General features: G+C 46.1%; 1 protein-coding gene across 5 annotated transcripts in view; it reads left to right on the forward strand.

Annotated features, from left to right (window-relative positions):
* Positions 1–20,209, forward strand: part of RTEL1 (regulator of telomere elongation helicase 1) — a 435,638-nt gene that overhangs the window by 42,195 nt on the left and 373,234 nt on the right. For all 5 annotated transcript variants that reach the window (XM_063959152.1, XM_063959153.1, XM_063959154.1 and 2 more), the window contains exon 11: positions 6,496–6,574. In XM_063959152.1, the coding sequence (XP_063815222.1) occupies positions 6,496–6,574 (79 nt within the window). The remainder of the gene's footprint in view (positions 1–6,495; positions 6,575–20,209) is intronic.

Here is a 20,209-nt window from a genome sequence, read left to right on the forward strand (position 1 = left end):
TAATACCTTGGCTGGCAAAGAATCACAATATATAGTCCCAGAGGCTATATATGTGAAAAATACCCCTGCCAGAATCCATAAAAAAGCGGGAGAAAGTCTGCCGAAAAAGGGGCGGGGCTATCTTCCTCAGCACACTGGCGCCATTTTTCCCTCACAGCTCCGCTGGAAGGATCGCTCCCAGGCTCTCCCCTGCAGTTTTCAAGCTACAAAGGGTAAAAAAGAGAGGGGGGGCACTAAATTTAGGCGCAGATATATATATTTAAGCAGCTTTAAGGGAAAATCACTCAGTTATAGTGTTCATCCCTGTGTTGTATAGCGCTCTGGTGTGTGCTGGCATACTCTCTCTGTCTCCCCAAAGGGCTTTGTGGGTGCGGTGTGTCGGTACGGCTGTGTCGACATGTTTGATGAGGAGGCTTATGTGGAGGCGGAGCAGATGCCGATAAATGTGATGTCACCCCCTGCGGGGTCGACACCTGAGTGGATGGTTATATGGAAGGAATTACGTGACCGTGTCGACTCCTTACATAAAAGGTTTGACGACATACCAAATATGGGACAGCAGGCTTCTCAGCCTGTGCCTGCCCAGGCGTCTCAAAAGCCATCAGGGGCTCTAAAATGCCCGCTACCTCAGATGGCAGACACAGATGTCGACACGGATACTGACTCCAGTGTCGACGACGATGAGACTAATGTAACTTCCAATAGGGCCACACGTTACATGATTGAGGCAATGAAAAATGTGTTGCACATTTCTTATGTTACCCCAGGTACCACAAAAAAGGGTATTATGTTTGGAGAGAAAAAACTACCAGTAGTTTTTCCTCCATCTGAGGAATTAAATGAAGTGTGTGTGAAGAAGCGTGGGCTTCCCCCGATAGGAAACTGGTAATTTCTAAAAGGTTACTAATGACGTACCCTTTCCCGCCAGAGGATAGGTCACGTTGGGAAACATCCCCTAGGGTGGATAAAGCGCTCACACGCTTGTCAAAGAAGGTGGCACTACCGTCTCCGGATACGGCCGCCCTAAAGGAACCTGCTGATAGAAAGCAGGAGGCTATCCTGAAGTCTGTATATACACACACAGGTATTATACTGAGACCAGCTATTGCTTCAGCATGGATGTGCAGTGCTGCAGCTGCGTGGTCAGATTCCCTGTCGGAAAATATTGATACCCTAGACAGGGACACTATATTGCTAACTGTAGAGCATATTAAAGACGCAGTCTTATACATGAGAGATGCACAGAGGGATATTTGCCGGCTGGCATCTAAAATAAGTGCAATGTCCATTTCTGCCAGGAGAGGGTTATGGACTCGGCAGTGAACAGGTGATGCAGATTCTAAAAGGCACATGGAAGTTTTGCCTTATAAGGGTGAGGAGTTGTTCGGGGATGGTCTCTCGGACCTCGTTTCCACAGCAACAGCTGGGAAGTCTGCATTTTTACCCCATGTTCCCTCACAGCCAAAGAAAGCACCGTATTATCAGGTACAGTCCTTTCGGCCCCATAAGGGCAAGCGGGTTAAAGGCGCGTCCTTTCTGCCCAGAGGCAGAGGTAGAGGGAAAAAGCTGCAGCATACAGCCAGTTCCCAGGAGCAAAAGTCCTCCCCCGCTTCCTCTAAGTCCACCGCATGACGCTGGGGCTCCACAGGCGGAGCCAGGTACGGTGGGGGCCCGTCTCAAAAACTTCAGCAATCAGTGGGCTCGCTCACGGGTGGATCCCTGGATCCTTCAAGTAGTATCTCAGGGGTACAAGCTGGAATTCGAGACGTCTCCCCCCCGCCGTTTCCTCAAATCTGCCTTACCAACAACTCCTTCAGGCAGGGAGGCAGTGCTAGAGGCAATTCACAAGCTGTATTCCCAGCAGGTGATAGTCAAGGTGCCCCTACTTCAACAAGGACGGGGTTACTATTCCACAATGTTTGTGGTACCGAAACCGGACGGTTCGGTGAGACCCATTTGAAATTTGAAATCCTTGAACACATATATAAAAAAATTCAAGTTCAAGATGGAATCGCTCAGGGCGGTTATTGCAAGCCTGGACGAGGGGGATTACATGGTATCACTGGACATCAAGGATGCTTACCTGCATGTCCCCATTTACCATCCTCACCAGGAGTACCTCAGATTTGTGGTACAGGATTGTCATTACCAATTCCAGACGTTGCCGTTTGGTCTATCCACGGCTCCGAGGGTATTTACCAAGGTAATGGCCGAAATGATGATACTCCTTCGAAAGAAGGGAGTTTTAATTATCCCGTACTTGGACGATCTCCTGATAAAGGCGAGGTCCAGGGAGCAGTTGTTGGTCGGGATAGCACTATCCCGGGAGGTGCTACAACAGCACGGCTGGATTCTAAATATTCCAAAGTCACAGCTGGTCCCTACGACACGTCTACTGTTCCTGGGGATGGTTCTGGACACAGAACAGAAAAAAGTGTTTCTCCCGGAGGAATAGGCCAAGGAGCTGTCATCTCTAGTCAGAGGCCTCCTAAAACCAAAACAGGTGTCGTTGCATCACTGCACGCGGATCCTGGGAAAGATGGTAGCTTCCTACGAAGCAATTCCATTCGGCAGGTTCCATGCAAGAACTTTTCAGTGGGACTTGTTGGACAAGTGGTCCGGATCGCATCTTCAGATGCATCGGCTGATAACCCTGTCTCCAAGGACCAGGTTGTCTCTGCTGTGGTGGCTGCAAAGTGCTCATCTTCAAGAGGGCCGCAGATTCGGCATACAGGACTGGGTCCTGGTGACCACGGATGCCAGCCTTCGAGGCTGGGGGGCAGTCACACAGGGAAGAAACTTCCAAGGACTATGGTCAAGTCAGGAGACTTCCCTACACATAAATATTCTGGAACTGAGGGCCATTTTCAATGCCCTAAGTCAGGCAAAACCCCTGCTTCAAAACCAGCCGGTACTGATCCAGTCAGACAACATCACGGCAGTCGCCCATGTAAACCGACAGGGCGGCACAAGAAGCAGGACGGCGATGGCAGAAGCCACAAGGATTCTCCGATGGGCGGAAAATCACGTGTTAGCACTGTCAGCAGTGTTCATTCCGGGAGTGGACAACTGGGAAGCAGACTTCCTCAGCAGGCACGACCTCCACCCGGGAGAGTGGGGACTTCATCCAGAAGTCTTCCAACTGATTGTAAACCGTTGGGAAAGGCCACAGGTGGACATGATGGCGTCCCGCCTAAACAAAAAGCTAGAAAGATCTTGCGCCAGGTCAAGAGACCCTCAGGCGATAGCTGTGGACGCTCTAGTGACACCGTGGGTGTACCAGTCGGTTTATGTGTTCCCTCCTCTTCCTCTCATACCAAAGGTACTGAGGATAATAAGGAGAAGAGGAGTAAGAACTATACTCATTGTTCCGGATTGGCCAAGAAGAGCTTGGTACCCGTAACTTCAAGAAATGATCTCGGAGGACCCATGGCCTCTGCCGCTCAGACAGTACCTGCTGCAGCAGGGGCCCTGTCTGTTCCAAGACTTACCGCGGCTGCGTTTGACGGCATGGCGGTTGAACACCGGATCCTGAAGTAAAAGGGTATTCCGGAGGAAGTCATTCCTACGCTGATTAAAGCTAGGAAACAAGTGACCGCAAACCATTATCACTGCATTTGGCGAAAATATGTTGCGTGGTGTGAGGCCAGGAAGGCCCCAACGGAGGAATTTCAGCTGGGCCGTTTTCTGCACTTCCTACAGTCAGGGGTGACTATGGGCCTCAAATTGGGTTCCATTAAGGTCCAGATTTCGGCTCTATCGATTTTCTTCCAGAGAGAACTGGCTTCACTACCTGAAGTTCAGACTTTTGTTAAGGGAGTGCTGCATATTCAGCCCCTTTTGTGCCTCCAGTGGCACCTTGGGATCTCAACGTGGTGTTGGATTTCCTAAAGTCACATTGGTTTGAGCCACTTAAAAAGGTGGAATTGAAATATCTCACGTGGAAAGTGGTCATGTTGTTGGCCTTGGCTTCGGCCAGGCGTGTGTCAGAATTGGCGGCTTTGTCATGTAAAAGCCCTTATCTGATTTTCCATATGGATAGGGCAGAATTGAGGACTCGTCCCCAGTTTCTCCCTAAGGTGGTATCAGCCTTTCATCTGAACCAACCTATCGTGGTGCCTGCGGCTACAAAAGTCTTGGAGGCTTCCAAGTTGTTGGACGTATTTGTTGGACGTAGTCAGGGCCCTGAAAATGTATGTTTCCAGGACAGCTGACTCGCTATTTATCCTGTATGCACCCAACAAGTTGGGTGCACCTGCTTCAAAGCAGACTATTGCTCGCTGGATCTGTAGTACGATTCAGCTTGCACATTCTGCGGCTGGATTGCCGCATCCAAAATCAGTGAAAGCCCATTCCACGAGGAAGGTGGGCTCTTCTTGGGCGGCTGCCCGGGGGGTCTCGGCTCTACAACTTTGCCGAGCAGCTACTTGGTCGGGGTCAAACACATTTGCTAAATTCTACAAGTTTGACACCCTGGCTGAGGAGGACCTAGAGTTTGCCCATTCGGTGCTGCAGAGTCATCCGCACTCTCCCGCCCGTTTGGGAGCTTTGGTATAATCCCCATGGTCCTTACGGAGTCCCAGCATCCACTTAGGACGTCAGAGAAAATAAGAATTTACTCACCGGTAATTCTATTTCTCGTAGTCCGTAGTGGATGCTGGGCGCCCATCCCAAGTGCGGATTGTCTGCAATACTTGTATATAGTTATTGTTTAACTAAAGGGTTATTGTTGAGCCATCTGTTGAGAGGCTCAGTTATTGTCATACTGTTAACTGGGTATTGTATCACGAGTTATACGGTGTGATTGGTGTGGCTGGTATGAGTCTTACCCGGGATTCAAAATCCTTCCTTATTGTGTCAGCTCTTCCGGGCACAGTATCCTAACTGAAGTCTGGAGGAGGGTCATAGAGGGAGGAGCCAGTGCACACCAGTTAGACCAAAAGCTTTCTTTTAGTTGTGCCCAGTCTCCTGCGGAGCCGCTATTCCCCATGGTCCTTACGGAGTCCCAGCATCAACTACGGACTACGAGAAATAGAATTACCGGTGAGTAAATTCTTATTTTACCATAGGTGGACCCCAATTAAGCTGTAGGAACATCTCAAGGATGATCAATGGAAACAGGATGCACCTGAGCTCAATTTTGAGCTTCATGGCAAAGGCTGTAAATACTTATGTACATGTGATTTTATTTTTAATAAATTTACGAAAATCTCAAACACTTTTTTCACGTTGTCATTATGGGGTATTGTGTGTAGAATTTTGAGGGGAAAAACTGAATTTATTCCATTTTGAAATAAGGAAGTAACCTAACAAAATGTAGAAAAAGTGAAGCGCTGTGAATACTTTCCATATGCACTGTATTTAACCAGTGGAATGCAATATGTTATTTTATTTGCCATGTAACTGTTAAAGGGAAAAAAAAATGTAATAATGCAATAAAAAAAAAAAAAGGTCTTGCAGCATGTGTGATGCCTATGACTGCTGCATCTTTTAGTAATCCTGCTCATAGGTGGAATTTTCTTGGGTGTTCTTATGTTATTTTCTGCTTAGCTGGTTTATACAGATTGCTCAAGTTTTAACTTAAGTCATGCTCCACCGAGTAAATTTTCCAGGCAAGCTTTCCCAACTCCAGGGATCAAGCTTTCACCGAAATTCACATGAAGGCAGACAGTGTTGCAACTCCCAGTCTGGTACAAAAGAAATATATTTTTGCTGCTCTGCTGAAACTCTGACTCTGGCATTGTAAGGTGACACCCTCTCTAGAGAATATTTACAGTTAAAATAGGCTACATACTCCCGTGCCCATTGTCTGTTACTTACTCTTATGCTTTTCTGAAATGAAAAGCCCAATTATATATGTTTTATAGGAAAATGTATTCTAGCGGCACGATACACTGCCTGCTCTCCTCATTACCGAGGCGAAGCAGGAACGGACATTGACAAGATGTATAAACATCTTGTCTGCCGAAAAGCTCCCCTTTCCTGATGCGCTGTGTCTTCTTCCCAGCCGGTTCAACTGTGCATACGCGGCATAACGCGAGATCCCCAGCGCATTCTGGAGCCGGTACCCACCACAGGCTGGGACCGCTTTATCCCTGCTGTGGTGAATGGGCATTGCCACCTGCAGCTGTCAAAATCGACAGCTGCAGGGGTCGGAACGGTCAGCGATGCTGACCGTTCATACATTACCCACGCTTATCAGCCTGCTATCTATAGCGCCCCTGTCACCTTGCAGACACTGCTGCCTACATACATGGGTGAGAAGCGACATAGCGTGCGCTGAAACTGCTTCTCCTCCATATTGACACATAATACATTTACCCCTTTATTTGTTTCCTTTGAAGAAATGCAGTCTGCAAGTCAGATCTGCTCCTGCAAGTTATTTGCAACAGAAAGGCAGTTAGTGTTCATTTCCCTTTGGTTGCACCCCTCTAGGCCTTTTGATGGTAGTATCCCCCTTAATACATGCAGCATTGTTCTCTCTCCTGTTTTTAGGAGCGTTGCTTCAGCTGGAGCGGTCCATTGATGCCATTGTACTTCCTGCAAGTGGGGCTGGCATCACTAAAGAGGGGAGGTAAGTGACCCTGTAAGATTTTTTTTTTTGATGTATACATTTTATTTATTACATTTAAATAATAACAAAACTGTAGTACCAAACAACCTATATCACACGGATACTCAAAATCCTGAAGGCATTAATACAGTAATTTCAATCGCAGCCAAATAATAGTGACCTCCTCAACCGGCGTAATGTATGGAGAAGTTAAAAAACACAGCAGTTTGTGAACTGTTTGCTCGCTGCTGTAGTGAAGGTGTATCGTGACTGGACAAATGGCACCATTGCGAATAACATACATGGAAACTGCCATTGATGTGAGAGATGAATGTCAGCTGCAAAGGCGCATGAGGACTGACCGACACACTACAGTGGAGCAGCTCACCGTCAAAATGAATCTGGGGGTTACCAGACGTGTGAGTAAAGGGTCCCATACATCAGCAATCAATTGGGACAATCTGACGTTTTGCAGATGATTGTGTCAGTAAATCTGCAATGTATGGGGTTCGCAGATCGCAGATTATGGCTACAAACCTTTTGGGATTGTTAAATCGGGGTTTTCAACATGTTTAATTTCACACATCAATTGGGACTGTAGATTGCTAGTGTATGTAACAATCAGCAGACCTGCAAACCGTTTCTGATAAACTGATGAGTCTTTCAAGACTGGCAGATCTGTTTAACTGAAAATGATCTGCAAATCACTGAAAAATCTGTAATGTATGGGCAAAATTAGATGAATTGGGGGAACAATATATCTAGGAAAAAAAAAATCACAAGATTTGTGAAACGATAAATTGTGATTGCTGATGTATGAGCCCCTTAAACCAACAGTTCAGTGAACCCTGCTGCGTATGGGGCTCTAAAGCGGTTACTCTGGCTATCAGCTGGCGGTCATAATAATGTGTCTTTGCTCCGTGCGCTACAGGTCACAATGCGTGAGCGCCACGTGAATCGGTAGTGCCGAGCGCCCCCCCCCCCGCCATGAAATGTGTCTTAGAAGTAATGTAATAGGATGCACAAGCATACTCTGTTGATTAAAATGATATGCAGCATGCCTATGCTTTGCATGTGACTCAAGGCAGCAGTCTCTCCTGGCTGCGGCAATCTCTGCCAGACACTCTGTACTTTCTAACATCAATTAGTTGTTCACACCTGCCTCTTTTTCCCTGTGTGGGCAGATCTCTTCAGCACCACGCAGAATCCACTATACTGAGAGCGGTATCCCGTCTGCCGGAATCCCAGCAGCGAGTCTCCGCAAAGGCTCGCTGCGCTCGCCGCGCATCGGACCAGGTTCTATTCCCACTCGGTTGGTGGCGTGGACCCAACCGAGTGGGAATACAGAGCGTGTGTTGGGATTCCAGGTGTCTATATTTCACTGGCTGCCGGGATTCCGGCGTTGGTCTTCTGAACGCTGGAATCCTGACAGCCGCTATATAAACAGTTCTTGAAGTTGTTATGTTGGAAGCGTAAGGAATTGAGCGACTTTGACAAGGGACAAATTGTGTGTTGGCTAGACAGCGGAGTCAGAGCATCTCCAAAACAGCAGGTCTTGTAGGGTGTTCCCGGTATGCAGTGGTTAGTACCTACCAAACAAGGTCTTAGGAAGGACAACCAGTAAAACGCCCACAGGGTCATGGGCACCCAAGGATCATTGATGAGTATGGAGTGCAAAAGCTAATCCACCTGGTCCTATTCCATAGAAGAGCTTAATGTAGTACAAATTTGCTGGAAAAGTTAATTCTGGCTATGATAAATAGGTGGCAGAACACACAGTTTATCGCAGCTTGCTGCCTAGCCACAGACGGAGTGCCCATTCACCGCCGGTAGCACCTACAATGAGCTGTACCAGGGTGCAATGGGAAGAAGGTGGCTTGGTCTTATGAATTATGTTTTCTTTTACGTCATGTGAACAGCCAGGTTAAGAGATGGCACCAGGATGCATTATGGAAAAAAGGCAAGCCGGTAGAGGCAGTGTGATGCTCTGGACTAAGTTCTGCTGGGCAACCTTGAGTTCCAACCTGCATGTGGGTGTTACTTTGACACGTACCACATACCTAAACATTGTTGCAGACCAAGTATGCCACTTCATGTCAGCGGTATTCAGTGATGGCCGTGGCCTCTTTCAGCAATATAATGCACTTTGCCACACTGCAAAACTTGTTTAGGAATGGTTTGGGGAGAATGACAAGAGTCTTAGGTGTTGATTTGGTCTCCAAATTCCCCAGATTAAAGTCCAATCGAGGGTCTTTGGGATATGCTGGAAAAACATGTCTGAACCACGGAGCCTCATCTCCACAGCTTACAAGACTTCTTTATTATGATGGCCAAATTTAAAAAAAAAAATACTTAGGCTGTACTGGGGTCAGGGACATCCACACTGGCAATAGGCTGAGGTGTTATTCATCTGCAGCCACTACCGTCCACCTACATCCACCCGCCATTCTGCCCTTGCGCCTGCTCAAGCCTCACACTGAAAATTCCAAAGTGACCTGCAGCATCTAATAGTGCCTGTTCAGTCAGGTACAGGCCCAAAGCATTCAGCAAGGGTCTGGTCTGCTCCATATCCTACCAGTACAACTATGTGCTGCCCAAACTCTGGTGTCTTGCAGTCGCAGGATGTCCCCAGCTTGTATAGGTTGGGCTGCTGGCAGCATGCAGTGGAAGCCATGGGTTCCACCCTCCTCTGTGTGAGCCTACCGGGGGCTGCGTTGAGTGGGTGTTTATTTTGCTCCACTGCTGTCATACAGTGTGTGTATATGTATGTGCTCTGAGAAACAATAGCTGCAAATGTGTATATTACTCGTTTGTATCCAGTTTCCATTTATGAAAGAAGCAGAGTAGAACAGTAGTAAAATAGAGGCATAGAAGGTTTGGGGCACCGACTCCTCAGCCCTGGTATACAGTCTGTTTCTCATACGTCCTAGAGGATGCTGGGGACTCCAAAAGGACCATGGGGTATAGACGGATCCGCAGGAGCTTGGGCACACTAAAAAGACTTAATACTGGGTGTGAACTGGCTCCTCCCTCTATGCCCCTCCTCCAGACCTCAGTTAGACTTTGTGCCCAGAAGTGAATGGACACACACTAGGGGAGCTCTCCTGAGTTTCTCTAAAAGACTTTTTGTTAGGTTTTTTATTTTCAGGGAGACCTGCTGGCTACAGGCTCCCTGCAGCGGGGGAGTGAGGGGGGAGAAGCAGGACCTACTTCTGTGAGTTTCAAGGCTCTGCTTCTCGGCTACTGCACACCATTAGCTGCAGAGGGTTCGATCACTTGGTGCGCCTAGCTGCTTGTTCCCGGAGCCACGCCGTCACCCCCTCACAGAAGCCAGAAGTCGGGTGAGTATGAGAAGATCAGAAGACTTCAGGACGGCAGAAGACTTCAGTGACTGAAGGTGCAGCACAGCGGTAACGCTGTGCTCCATGCTCCCACACACATCACCAGCGGTATATTACTGGGTGCAGGGCGCTGGGGGGGGGGCGCCCTGGGCAGCATGCTCCTGAAGTTTTTTAGTGCGGCAGATGATTGTGGGTGCCCCGCACCGACTACAGACCCCCGCCGGCATCTTTTTACATTTTGAATTTGGCGGGCCGGAGCGCGCCGGGAAGGGGGCGGAGCTTTGGGCCGCAGCTCACCGGCGCCATTTTCTCTGCACCACGCGGCTGAGGAATGAAGACGCTGCAGGGACCTCCACGCTTCCAGTTTCTCCAAGTAACGGGGGGCTTACTCTGTGGGGGGGCCGCAGTGTTTGGTGCTTATTTGTATATAGGCAGCGCTGGGTACATATATCGTTTTTACGATATATGGGCGCTGGGGGGGGGGTGAGCTGGCATACTCTCTCTGTGTCCTCTGTCTGGGCTCTCTTGTAGGCCTGTCACCTAGAAGGGACGTTCTGGGTGTTGGAGTGTGTCGTTACTGTGTGTCGACACGTCTGAGGCGGAAGCTTATTCTTCAGAGGCGGTTATTGGGGGAGTGGATGCAGAACTAGAATTGGGAATGTCGACGCAGCCGACACCAGATTACTAGCATTACTCAGTACGTTAAACTTGAGTGTAACTTCATTATCAAGAGGTTAGTCAAGTCTGAGGAACAGACCCGGGTGTGTAAAAAGTCCATGAAAGAGGCTGTGTCTCAGGTTTAAACCCCATCTGGGTCCCAAAAACGGCCATTTAATCAGGTGGGAGATACTGATACCGACACGTACTCTGATTCCGAAGTCGATTTCACTGACGCAGCGTTACATCCACGTTTAGTTAAGATGATGGTGGCTATAAAAAATGTGTTACACATTTCTGATGAACCTGCGGTACATGTTCAAGGGAAAGAAACCTGAGGTAAAATTTCCCCCCTCTCATGAAATGAATACTCTTTGTGAAAGAGTCACCGGTTAAGAAATGGCAGATTCCCAAGAGAAATTACATGGCGTATCCTTCCCCCTATGACTGGGGAAAAATGGGAGACATCTCCAACTGTTGATAAATCTCTATCCCGTTTGTCTAAAGGGGTGTTTGTATAAAACATGATAGGGGAGATACAATTGTTTATGGATGCCCTGTCGGCATCAACGGTATTGCCTGGGTAATAAATTATCTCGCGGATCTGGCCTAGTACCTGTAAATATATGTATAGGTATATGGGCGGGGAGTGTCATCAAAATTGTATTTGTATACTTCCCTCAGACCCCTCGGGGTTCCGTTATTATTATTTTTATTTTTTGCCAACTTACGATTAATTGCTGTCGACATTTACTAAGTTTAAGTTCCTGGTAGATCCACATCAGGGGCATGTCAGTACAGGGTCATACACATTTGCAACACATTACCGTCACTAGGGACCTGACAGGTCTGGACAATCCACTTGCGTATAGGTTATATCTATATGTGTATATATGTAGATATAGATTTATATATGCATGGTTAGGATATATGTGTTTTATTGTGTATGACATGATGTATATCCATGAATGCTGAATTAATGGTATTCTTATCATGTGCTGGTCGCTCTGTTGATTACGCTCTAGATTGGCCGTGACGAGTTGGTTTCGATCCTCTCAAGGAGTCCGAATATTATTCTCTTCACAACGGGGAGAGAAAATTATGACAGTCAACTCCTGGTCGACGCGGAGTCTGGTCGCAAAGGATCATACACAGACCGCTAAGTGAAAATGTATTTCTATACTTTGACCTTATTTGCATTCTATGCACTTGAGGGAGTGTTGTAGTCGGGTAAACATCCGATAGAATATCCTACCCAGAGTGGGTAGGCTTGTCTATATTTATTTTTTCCTTATAACATTACAGCAGGCTGCCACGGGACAGCAGGTGGTGTGACCGGGAAAAAATTGCGGAGAAGGTCTCCGGGAGATGCTGGTGGGAGGTATACAGCTGGTTGGTGTGGCCTCTCTTCAGTCAATCTCGGCGGTATCCGCTGGTAAGTCTAAATTCGTGAGTTAACCTACTTCACAACGGTTGGCGACGCATTCTTTTGTGGGTTGCAGTCGTTTTCACCGGTTCGATACCGTTCTTTTTTCCTTTTCTCTGTAGACAGTGGAAGGTGAAAAGGTAAGTGTTCTGCAGCCTTGTTAGGTTCGCAGAAGTGGAAGTAGTTTTCTGTTTCCACTACATACACCACTTGTCGCTGAGTCTATCTGACTGGTCCCCGCTCCGGTGACCACTTGTCTACTAATTTTCAGTTAGTCCAGGAATAGACTAGGACCTGTGAGTTATTTATAGAAGCCAAAGGGGAACATTCTGAGTTGCGGTTGTTTCCCCTTGCTATTTTTTCTAATAGTTCTTGCCTTTCCCCCATGGAAGGGGAGGTAGCACGCAACGCCATACAGAGGTGCGTCACGTTCAGGACATTGTCTGGTTGTCCCTGTAAGAAGGTGCATATCATTGTTTATCTCTGACTGTTCTTCGGAGCAGGGATTGGCCTGGTGTTTCCGACGACGCAGATGTCTGAAGTGGGTTTCAGAGTTGATACTGACCGGTTAAGGTTCGGTGTGTTTCCTGTGGAAAGAGGTCTGAGGATCCAGAGTGGGATCGGCTTTGAGGTTACACCTCATCAATAAGTTCCATTAATAAGGCAGATGGATGCGGCATAAGAAGCCTTTTGCGGTGATCAGGTCTAATACCAGAACGGGTTTCATGGGACCAGTTAGAAATGTGGTCCGGGTCTCACCTGCGCATGCACCGGACTATAATCAAAACGGTCAGGACGTCGCTCCCGTGCTGTCTGCTCGGTTCTTTCCTTCTAGAGCAGTGGTTCTCAAACTCGGTCCTCAGGACCCCACACAGTGCATGTTTTGCAGGTAACCCAGCATGTGCACATGTGTATTAATTACTCACTGACACATTTGAAAAGGTCCACAGGTGGAGCAAATTAGTTCACTTGTGATTTTGTGAGGAGACCTGCAAAACATGCACCGTGTGGGGTCCTGAGGACCGAGTTTGAGAACCTGTGTTCTAGAGCAGGGGTTCTCAGACTCGGTCCTCAGGACCCCACACAGTGCATGTTTTGCAGGTAACCCAGAAAGTGCACAGGTGTATTAATTACTCACTGACACATTTTAAAAGGTCCACAGGTGGAGCTAAGTATTTCACTTGTGATTCTGTGAGGAGACCTGCAAAACATGCACTGTGTGGGGTCCTGAGGACCGAGTTTGAGAACCTGTGCTCTAGAGGAATGAAGGTTGGGGATCCAGGTTTAGATCCTGGTGTCCGTACATTCAGATCTCCGAAGCTGGAGAGCAGTCCTTTGCAAGGGACGTATTTCCAGAGGATGTGGTCAAGTTGGGAAACTTGTCTGCTGTAAGTTTTCTTGAATTAAGAGCTATTTTAGGTGAACATATTCTTCGTGTTCTGCCCGTGTTAATTCTACCAGACGACTTGTCAGCAATGGCATAAGTAAGCCGCTAGGGCGGAACAAGGAAAAAGCGGAACTGACAGAAGATGCATAGTTTGCAGTTGAGTGGGAAGTCTGGTGAACGCTATATCAGCAGCTTTCGTTCCGGAGGCAAACGACGGAGAAATAGCCGGGAAAGATTCTGTCATCATCGAGATGCTTTCCCAGACGTGACAAGTCTTTGTGGAGTGTCGCAATTGGTCATGTTGGCGTCTCTCTTCAACGAGAGGCCTTGAGGTGATTGTTCCAGGTTAAGGGACACTCCAGATATAGCAGTAGACATCCTCGTGACACCGTGGGTGTTTTTAGTCGGTCTAGGTGGCCTCTCCATTTTCACCTTTCTGACAGTGGTAAGCGTAAGATGATCTGAGGCTCCGATGATCCTCTTAAAATACGGTTTAGCCAGCGAGGGTTGGCTATCCAGTTTTTCATGATTTACTCATAAGAAATTACTGCCCTCTTCCTTTACGTGAGGTAATGTTACAACAAGATCAGGGCGTGTACTAGGACGTACCGCGGCTGCGTCTGGCGACGGGACGGTTGAATGTCATGTCCTAAGTCGAAAGGTTGTTCCCAGTGAAGTAGTTTCTTCAATTCTTCAGGCTACGAAAGAACTGACGGCACAACGTTTCCACCGTTGTTGGAGTAATTATGTGTCTCGGTGTGTATCCAGGAAGGCTCCTTGGAGGACTTTCAGCTAGCTCGTGCTTAGCCATACAAGCTGATGTGGAGGAAAGCCTAATAAGTTCCTGTATGAAATTTCTCTCTTGGAAAGTGGTCAGGCGATTGACTTTGACGTCCGCAAGGCGGGTGTCGGAAGTGGTGATTTTGCCTCACAAGAGCCTTGTTTGATCTTTCAGGTGGATAGAGAGGAATTGAGTTCCCGGTTGGTACTTCTACCAAGAGTGGTTTCTGGTTTTCACTAAAATCGGCCTATGTTGATGCCGGGGGTTACTTAGGCATTAGCCGGTTCAAATTCCCTTGGTCTAGCCTGGGATTTGAGTATGTAGGTCATCAATTTGGCTCCGTTTGGAAAAACAGAGACCCTGTGGGTCTGGTATGCTCCCATATTGATTTGGGAGACTGTTTTATACAGTCAGTTACATGCTGAATCTGTGATGAAGTTTGGCATGTTCGGTCTAAGGCTGCTTTGCCGTCACCAAGGTCGGTGGAGATTTCTTCTTGTGGGAAGATGGGTTTTTTCTTGGGCGGATGCCCGAGGAGTCTCGGCGATTCAACTTTGCCGAGCGAATTCTTGTTCAGGGTCAGACGCTTTTACTATGCTTTACAAGTTTGATACCCTGATTTTGGGGACCTTCTGTTTGGCATGCGGGGTCCTAATTTCGCTTATGTGGACACACGGTTTGTGTTACATATTTTCTCAGCATGTGGCTGTGTTTTGCTCATGCCGTTGCTTAGTATTCTGCTGAATGCCACGTTCTACGGTGTGTTGGAGGTGTGAGCTTGTATAACACTCACTGTGTTTGTAACAATAAATTCTTTCCTCGAAATGTCCATCCCTTCTGGGCACAGTTTTCTAACTGAGGTCTGGAGGAGGGGCATAGAGGGAGGAGCCAGTTCACACCCAGTATTAAGTCTTTTTAGTGTGCCCAAGCTCCTGCGGATCCGTCTATACCCCATGGTCCTTTTGGAGTCCCCAGCATCCTCTACGGACTAAGAGAAAAGGATTTACCGGTAGGTACCAAAATCCTATTTTTTTTGTGTTTTTTTTATACTTCTAAAACTAAACGCTTCAAACTAGGATAGTCCATTTAGGATAAAACGTGTGACATTGTGTTCCTTAATGACATGAACATTTATTTGAGCATGGGTAGGGGAGACCCCTCTTGTTTAGGGCAGACTAGATGGGCCAAGTGGTTCTTATCTGTCGTCCGAATTCTATGTTTGATCAGAGGTACAAAACTTTTTATTGAAGTATTGTTAATTACTTGCCTAGTAGGTCATGTAAGATGTGACGGGGAATAATGGCGACAGCCTTCTCTTGCAATATTGTGCAAAATTCAGTTTTCGTTCTTAGGGAGGTCTCATGTCTGCGATATCTGCACCTTACGTATAACTGTTTTGAAGCATTTATCCTCCGTGTGATGCAGGCAGTGTAAATGCCATTTTGTCACACTGCTCTGGATATGCTCTGAGTACAGCTGGTTCTTGGAGCGGTTATTCACTGTATAGTCACTATTAAGTTAAGTTGTCTATAAGTGGTGATTACAGCTTTATTTGGTCCCAAAATTGGTGTGACAAACTTTTTAAAAGCCAAGTCTGCTGAATGTGGATGTTGTTTGTAGAGATTGCCACAATGACCAATGGCACTGAAGATACTTTTGGTGACCTGCATTTCTGTTGGTGCAGAGTTCTGCTATCATGTCAGAGTGGGCAGATGTTTTAGGTTGGTTGTCACATCAGAAGTGCTTGCAAATTGTGCTACTGGCAGTAGACGCATGGGCCCACTGTAGAAGCTAAAGGGTGCAGAGATATCCTGCTTAGGGTATACTAATGCTAAATTGTGGTTATATAAAAGTTGTGGGAAGCAGGAAATTTTAGTGCATACATATTGAAAGGTCTTCCCTAGAATGACATTAGAATGATGGTTGTTTAACTGCTGCGTGTTGGCAAGGTCACCGCATTCTCAAGAAGTCTTGCTGTACAAATATGTATGTAATCATGTCATGAGACAAGCCACGTACCTGTTAGACTGTAATCCTGGATTTATATGACCTGAAAAGTGCGGTGTTTCCCAGTGCTAACAGACACACAGATAACCTACTTTCCAAACATAGCACAGTGAGCTATCAGTAAACTGTACATTTCCAATGCACATACAGCAAAACATTCTTTAGTGGGGTAATAAAAAAAGAAGGAAATGTATCATAACAGGTTTGTAATCCATAACATGGCAGTCTCATCATCGGCATGTTAAGACATGTCAGAAGCAGTTACATGAGTATTCCTGGGAAGAAAATAGGGAGCACAATAATGTCAAAATATATTCCAAAGAAAGATGAAATAGTGTAAATTGTTTGTTTGTGCCAGAGAACTGTACAGAATTATTGCTTTACTGTAATTTCTCCCTTGTTTGTTTTGTAGCTGTTCGCACGTATGCCATTTACACATAAGCACTGTAGTATAAAATCGACACTTTGCTCCACTTTCCCCATTTCATTATGGCAGGTTGAAAAATTAAATTAATATAAAAAAAAATAACTACCCGGGATGGAACCAGTTGGGTACACAATTAATGTGCTGGGTTGAGTGTAGCAGTCTACTGATGAAAACTCGATCACATATAAATTAAAAATATATAACCATATTTAATGATGGCTTAATTGATTAGCACAAGGCAAACGTACAGACCAGCGAATCCCAAAACTGAAATCCAATGTTAAGTCATTGGGCTTCAGTGATTTCACAGGCTTTCATATTATCTGGGCACTTCCATTCAGCCCAGAGAAGAAGTCACAAGTCATGACAGCTAGGGCTTATATAGTCTAAACTTGATATAGCCTCTCCCAAGATGGATCTGTCTAACATGCATAATACTCTTTGTGGTAATGAGCAGCTTTTACTACTAAGCAATGGTTTTAAGTGTCTAGCACAGTATAGGACAGTGTTTCCCAACCACGGTCCTCAAGGCACACTAACAGTGCAGGTTTTAGTGATATCCAGGCTTGAACACAGGTGACTTAATGAGTACCTCAGTTATTTTGATTTAACCATCTGTGCTGCAGCCTGGATATCACTAAAACCTGCACTGTTGGTGTGCCTTGAGGACCGCGGTTGGAAATGCCTGGTATAGGAAATCATTCACAAGAACCAATTTAACACTTCTTGGACACCAGAACTAAAATGGTAATGGAACACCCACTGCTCCTAGCTAGTATAGGGACAGTACTCCACTACCCCAGACCTAACAAACAGTCCTTTTTACCCAAGAACACCGAGGTCTTTGATCTTCAGCTATTACAGTGGTGGCCAAAATTGCAGACACTTTTTTAAATGATAATGTTTTTTAACTTTGAATGCTTATAGAAACTGTTGCACTTCATGCTGTGCAGTGATTCATATATCAATCATATGATTCATATATCAAATGAACGGAAATTTAACGCTGAATTCAACACCATGAACAAAGGTCAAATATTTGCATTACATGGGAAGTTATGCAGTGAAAACAACGCTTAGGGTGGAAATCCCTGTGTACTTATGATGTCACTGTCCTATCAGTATTTGGTTGGGTTATGTGACAAGAACACTGGGATAGTGTTTGAGGGCAGGTATGTTTGTCCCAGGTTCTTGTCTTACATGTTTTAGAAAATGAAAACTTCTAGGAAAATGCTTTTGTTTTGTTAGAACCTTTTCAGTTTGCTGGAAAAGCTGGATAAGGGCCCTGAGAGAGAGATAGGGCGAGTTCCAGACATTGGGCCCAGTTCGGATCTTTGGCCTCACAGAGGGCTAATCAGGGCTTTCAGCTGTGCAAGAGTCTTATAGGGCTTCTAGCCTGATTAATGTGTGCAGACTGCCTGGGAAGACTGCAGGATCTCTGAGAGAGAAGCACGCTTCCTGATACAAGTGAGCTATACAGTGTTTACTGGAGAACTCTGTGTTTCTTGTTTAGTGATAGTTAGGAACATCTTGTGTTTAGTTAGTGCCGGACAGGCAAGGTATTTTCTTTTGGTGTTTGTTTTATTTTCTGTATAATAAAACTGGCTGGGGCCAGTTGTACCAGAAACTGGACTTGTGTGGTTCCTCAGCTGTTGCGTGCTGCCATCTACCCCAGGAAACGGCACCTTGTACCCTTACAGCATTACAACTGCCTTTATTTTTCAAGACCGCAGCACAGTGACGTGGCAGTGAGCCAGCCAATATTTGGAGCTCTTCCTTCTTTATTATGTGGTGCCATGAGACAATTATAGCCTCAATTAATTCTCTTTTATTGGATGGACGCCTCAGAAGTACCAGTTTTTTCAAATGGAACCACAAATGTTATATGGGGTTCAGGTCTGGGCTGTTCCTGGCCATCCCAGCACCTGTATGTCATTCTCTGTGAACCACTGTTTGCATATCCGTGCAGTGTGGCAGGGAGCTGAATCCTGCTGGAAAAAAAATGCGTCATCATCTGTAAAAAATTCCCTGATCGAAGGTAGAAGTTTTTGTTGTAGGATGGTGTCAATGTACTTTCTGCTGTTCAGTGTGCAATCTATGACATGAAGGCAGCCTACAGCATCTGTTGTCATACATGCCTAGATCATAACACTTGTAGGATTCTTTGTTGTCGCTTGAATTCAATCTGGATGTACCTCTTCTCCGATGCAACGTCTCACACATTTTCTCCAATCACTACCAAATATCAATATCTTAGTTTCGTCACTCCATATCACTTGTTTCCACTGACCTTCTGTCCATGCAATGTGTTCTTTTGCCCACCGTATTCGTTTCGGCTGCTGCTTTTTTTTTTTTTTCAGGAATCCTACCTTTTTTAGGCCAACCTCCGTTAGTCTTCTCCGTACCGTTCTTGTACTGACAAAAACACCACTCAGTTGACTGCTAATGGCCACAGATGACATCCGTCTGTCCTTGACGCTAATTAGTTTCATTTTTCTATCATCAACAGCTGTTGTGCACTTTTTCCGGCCTTTTCCTTCTTTGTTTTGTATGGATTGTGTTTCCTCATAGCGTAAACAAAACTTTCGTACTCCTGATGTTCTCACATTCCCACCAACTCCTCTCGCAATTGCTGCATGCGAAAGACCATTTTCACGTAACGCCACAATCCTGGATCTCTTTCTGGGTGACCAATCACCACTTTGCTGGGACGACATTGTTGTATTTATTTTTTACACCATCAATGGCACTAAACATCCAACCGTAATTGCACTTCAGTAACCAAGTTTATTCTGCAAAATGAACCAGCCAAACTGACCTTTCCCACTTTTGAACATGACCTTGCACCTGCTCATAAATGACATCTGATTGGTCCTCACAACGACGATTCCGATTGGCTGGTAGTAGCTGTTACTACAATCCGCTTCTTGAATTTCACGCATCTGTGCTGACTGAAAGTAGCATAACTTCCCTTGTAATGTAAATATTTGGTCTCTGTTTATTGTGTTGAATTCAGTATTAAATTTGCTTTCATTTGATATATGAATCATTGCACTGCGTGAAGTGAAAAAGTTTTTATAAGCATTCGAAGTTGAAAAACATTAAAATTTCAAAAAGTGTCCACAATCTTGGACACCACTGTATGTTACAAGGTCTGATTAGCCAACTTCCACAGCATCCGTTTAGTACTCTATACAGGAAGGGGATACAAAGGGGTCAATCCAATTGGCTGTGGTATTATCGCACCTGCGAATCAGCGCGCCAGCAGCCGCACTTTACGGCGGGCCGAATTCGCACAAAACTGCTCGCCACCCCATAGAGGTCCGAGCAATTTTGTGCGAATTGGGGCTGATTCGCTCCCGTGAAGGGTGTGAAATCAGGTGCCGTTGCCGGCGCTTAGATGCCGTTGCAGCGGCACTGCGCACACTTCAAAGGTTATTGGATTGACCCCAGTGTTGGAAAAACTTTCATTACCTCCTTGGCCTTTTTGTCAGACAACTGGGCAAGGGCATCCCTCTGCCAGCAGAGTACTTGGACCCCAGTATCCTGACGTTTTGTTAGAGTAGATTGTCACCATAAAATTTTAATTCTCAGTGAAAACCTTCCTTAATGTTAATCATTTAATCTACC

Source organism: Pseudophryne corroboree, chromosome 3 (assembly GCF_028390025.1).
Source record: "Pseudophryne corroboree isolate aPseCor3 chromosome 3, aPseCor3.hap2, whole genome shotgun sequence".
Lineage (NCBI taxonomy): Eukaryota > Metazoa > Chordata > Amphibia > Anura > Myobatrachidae > Pseudophryne > Pseudophryne corroboree.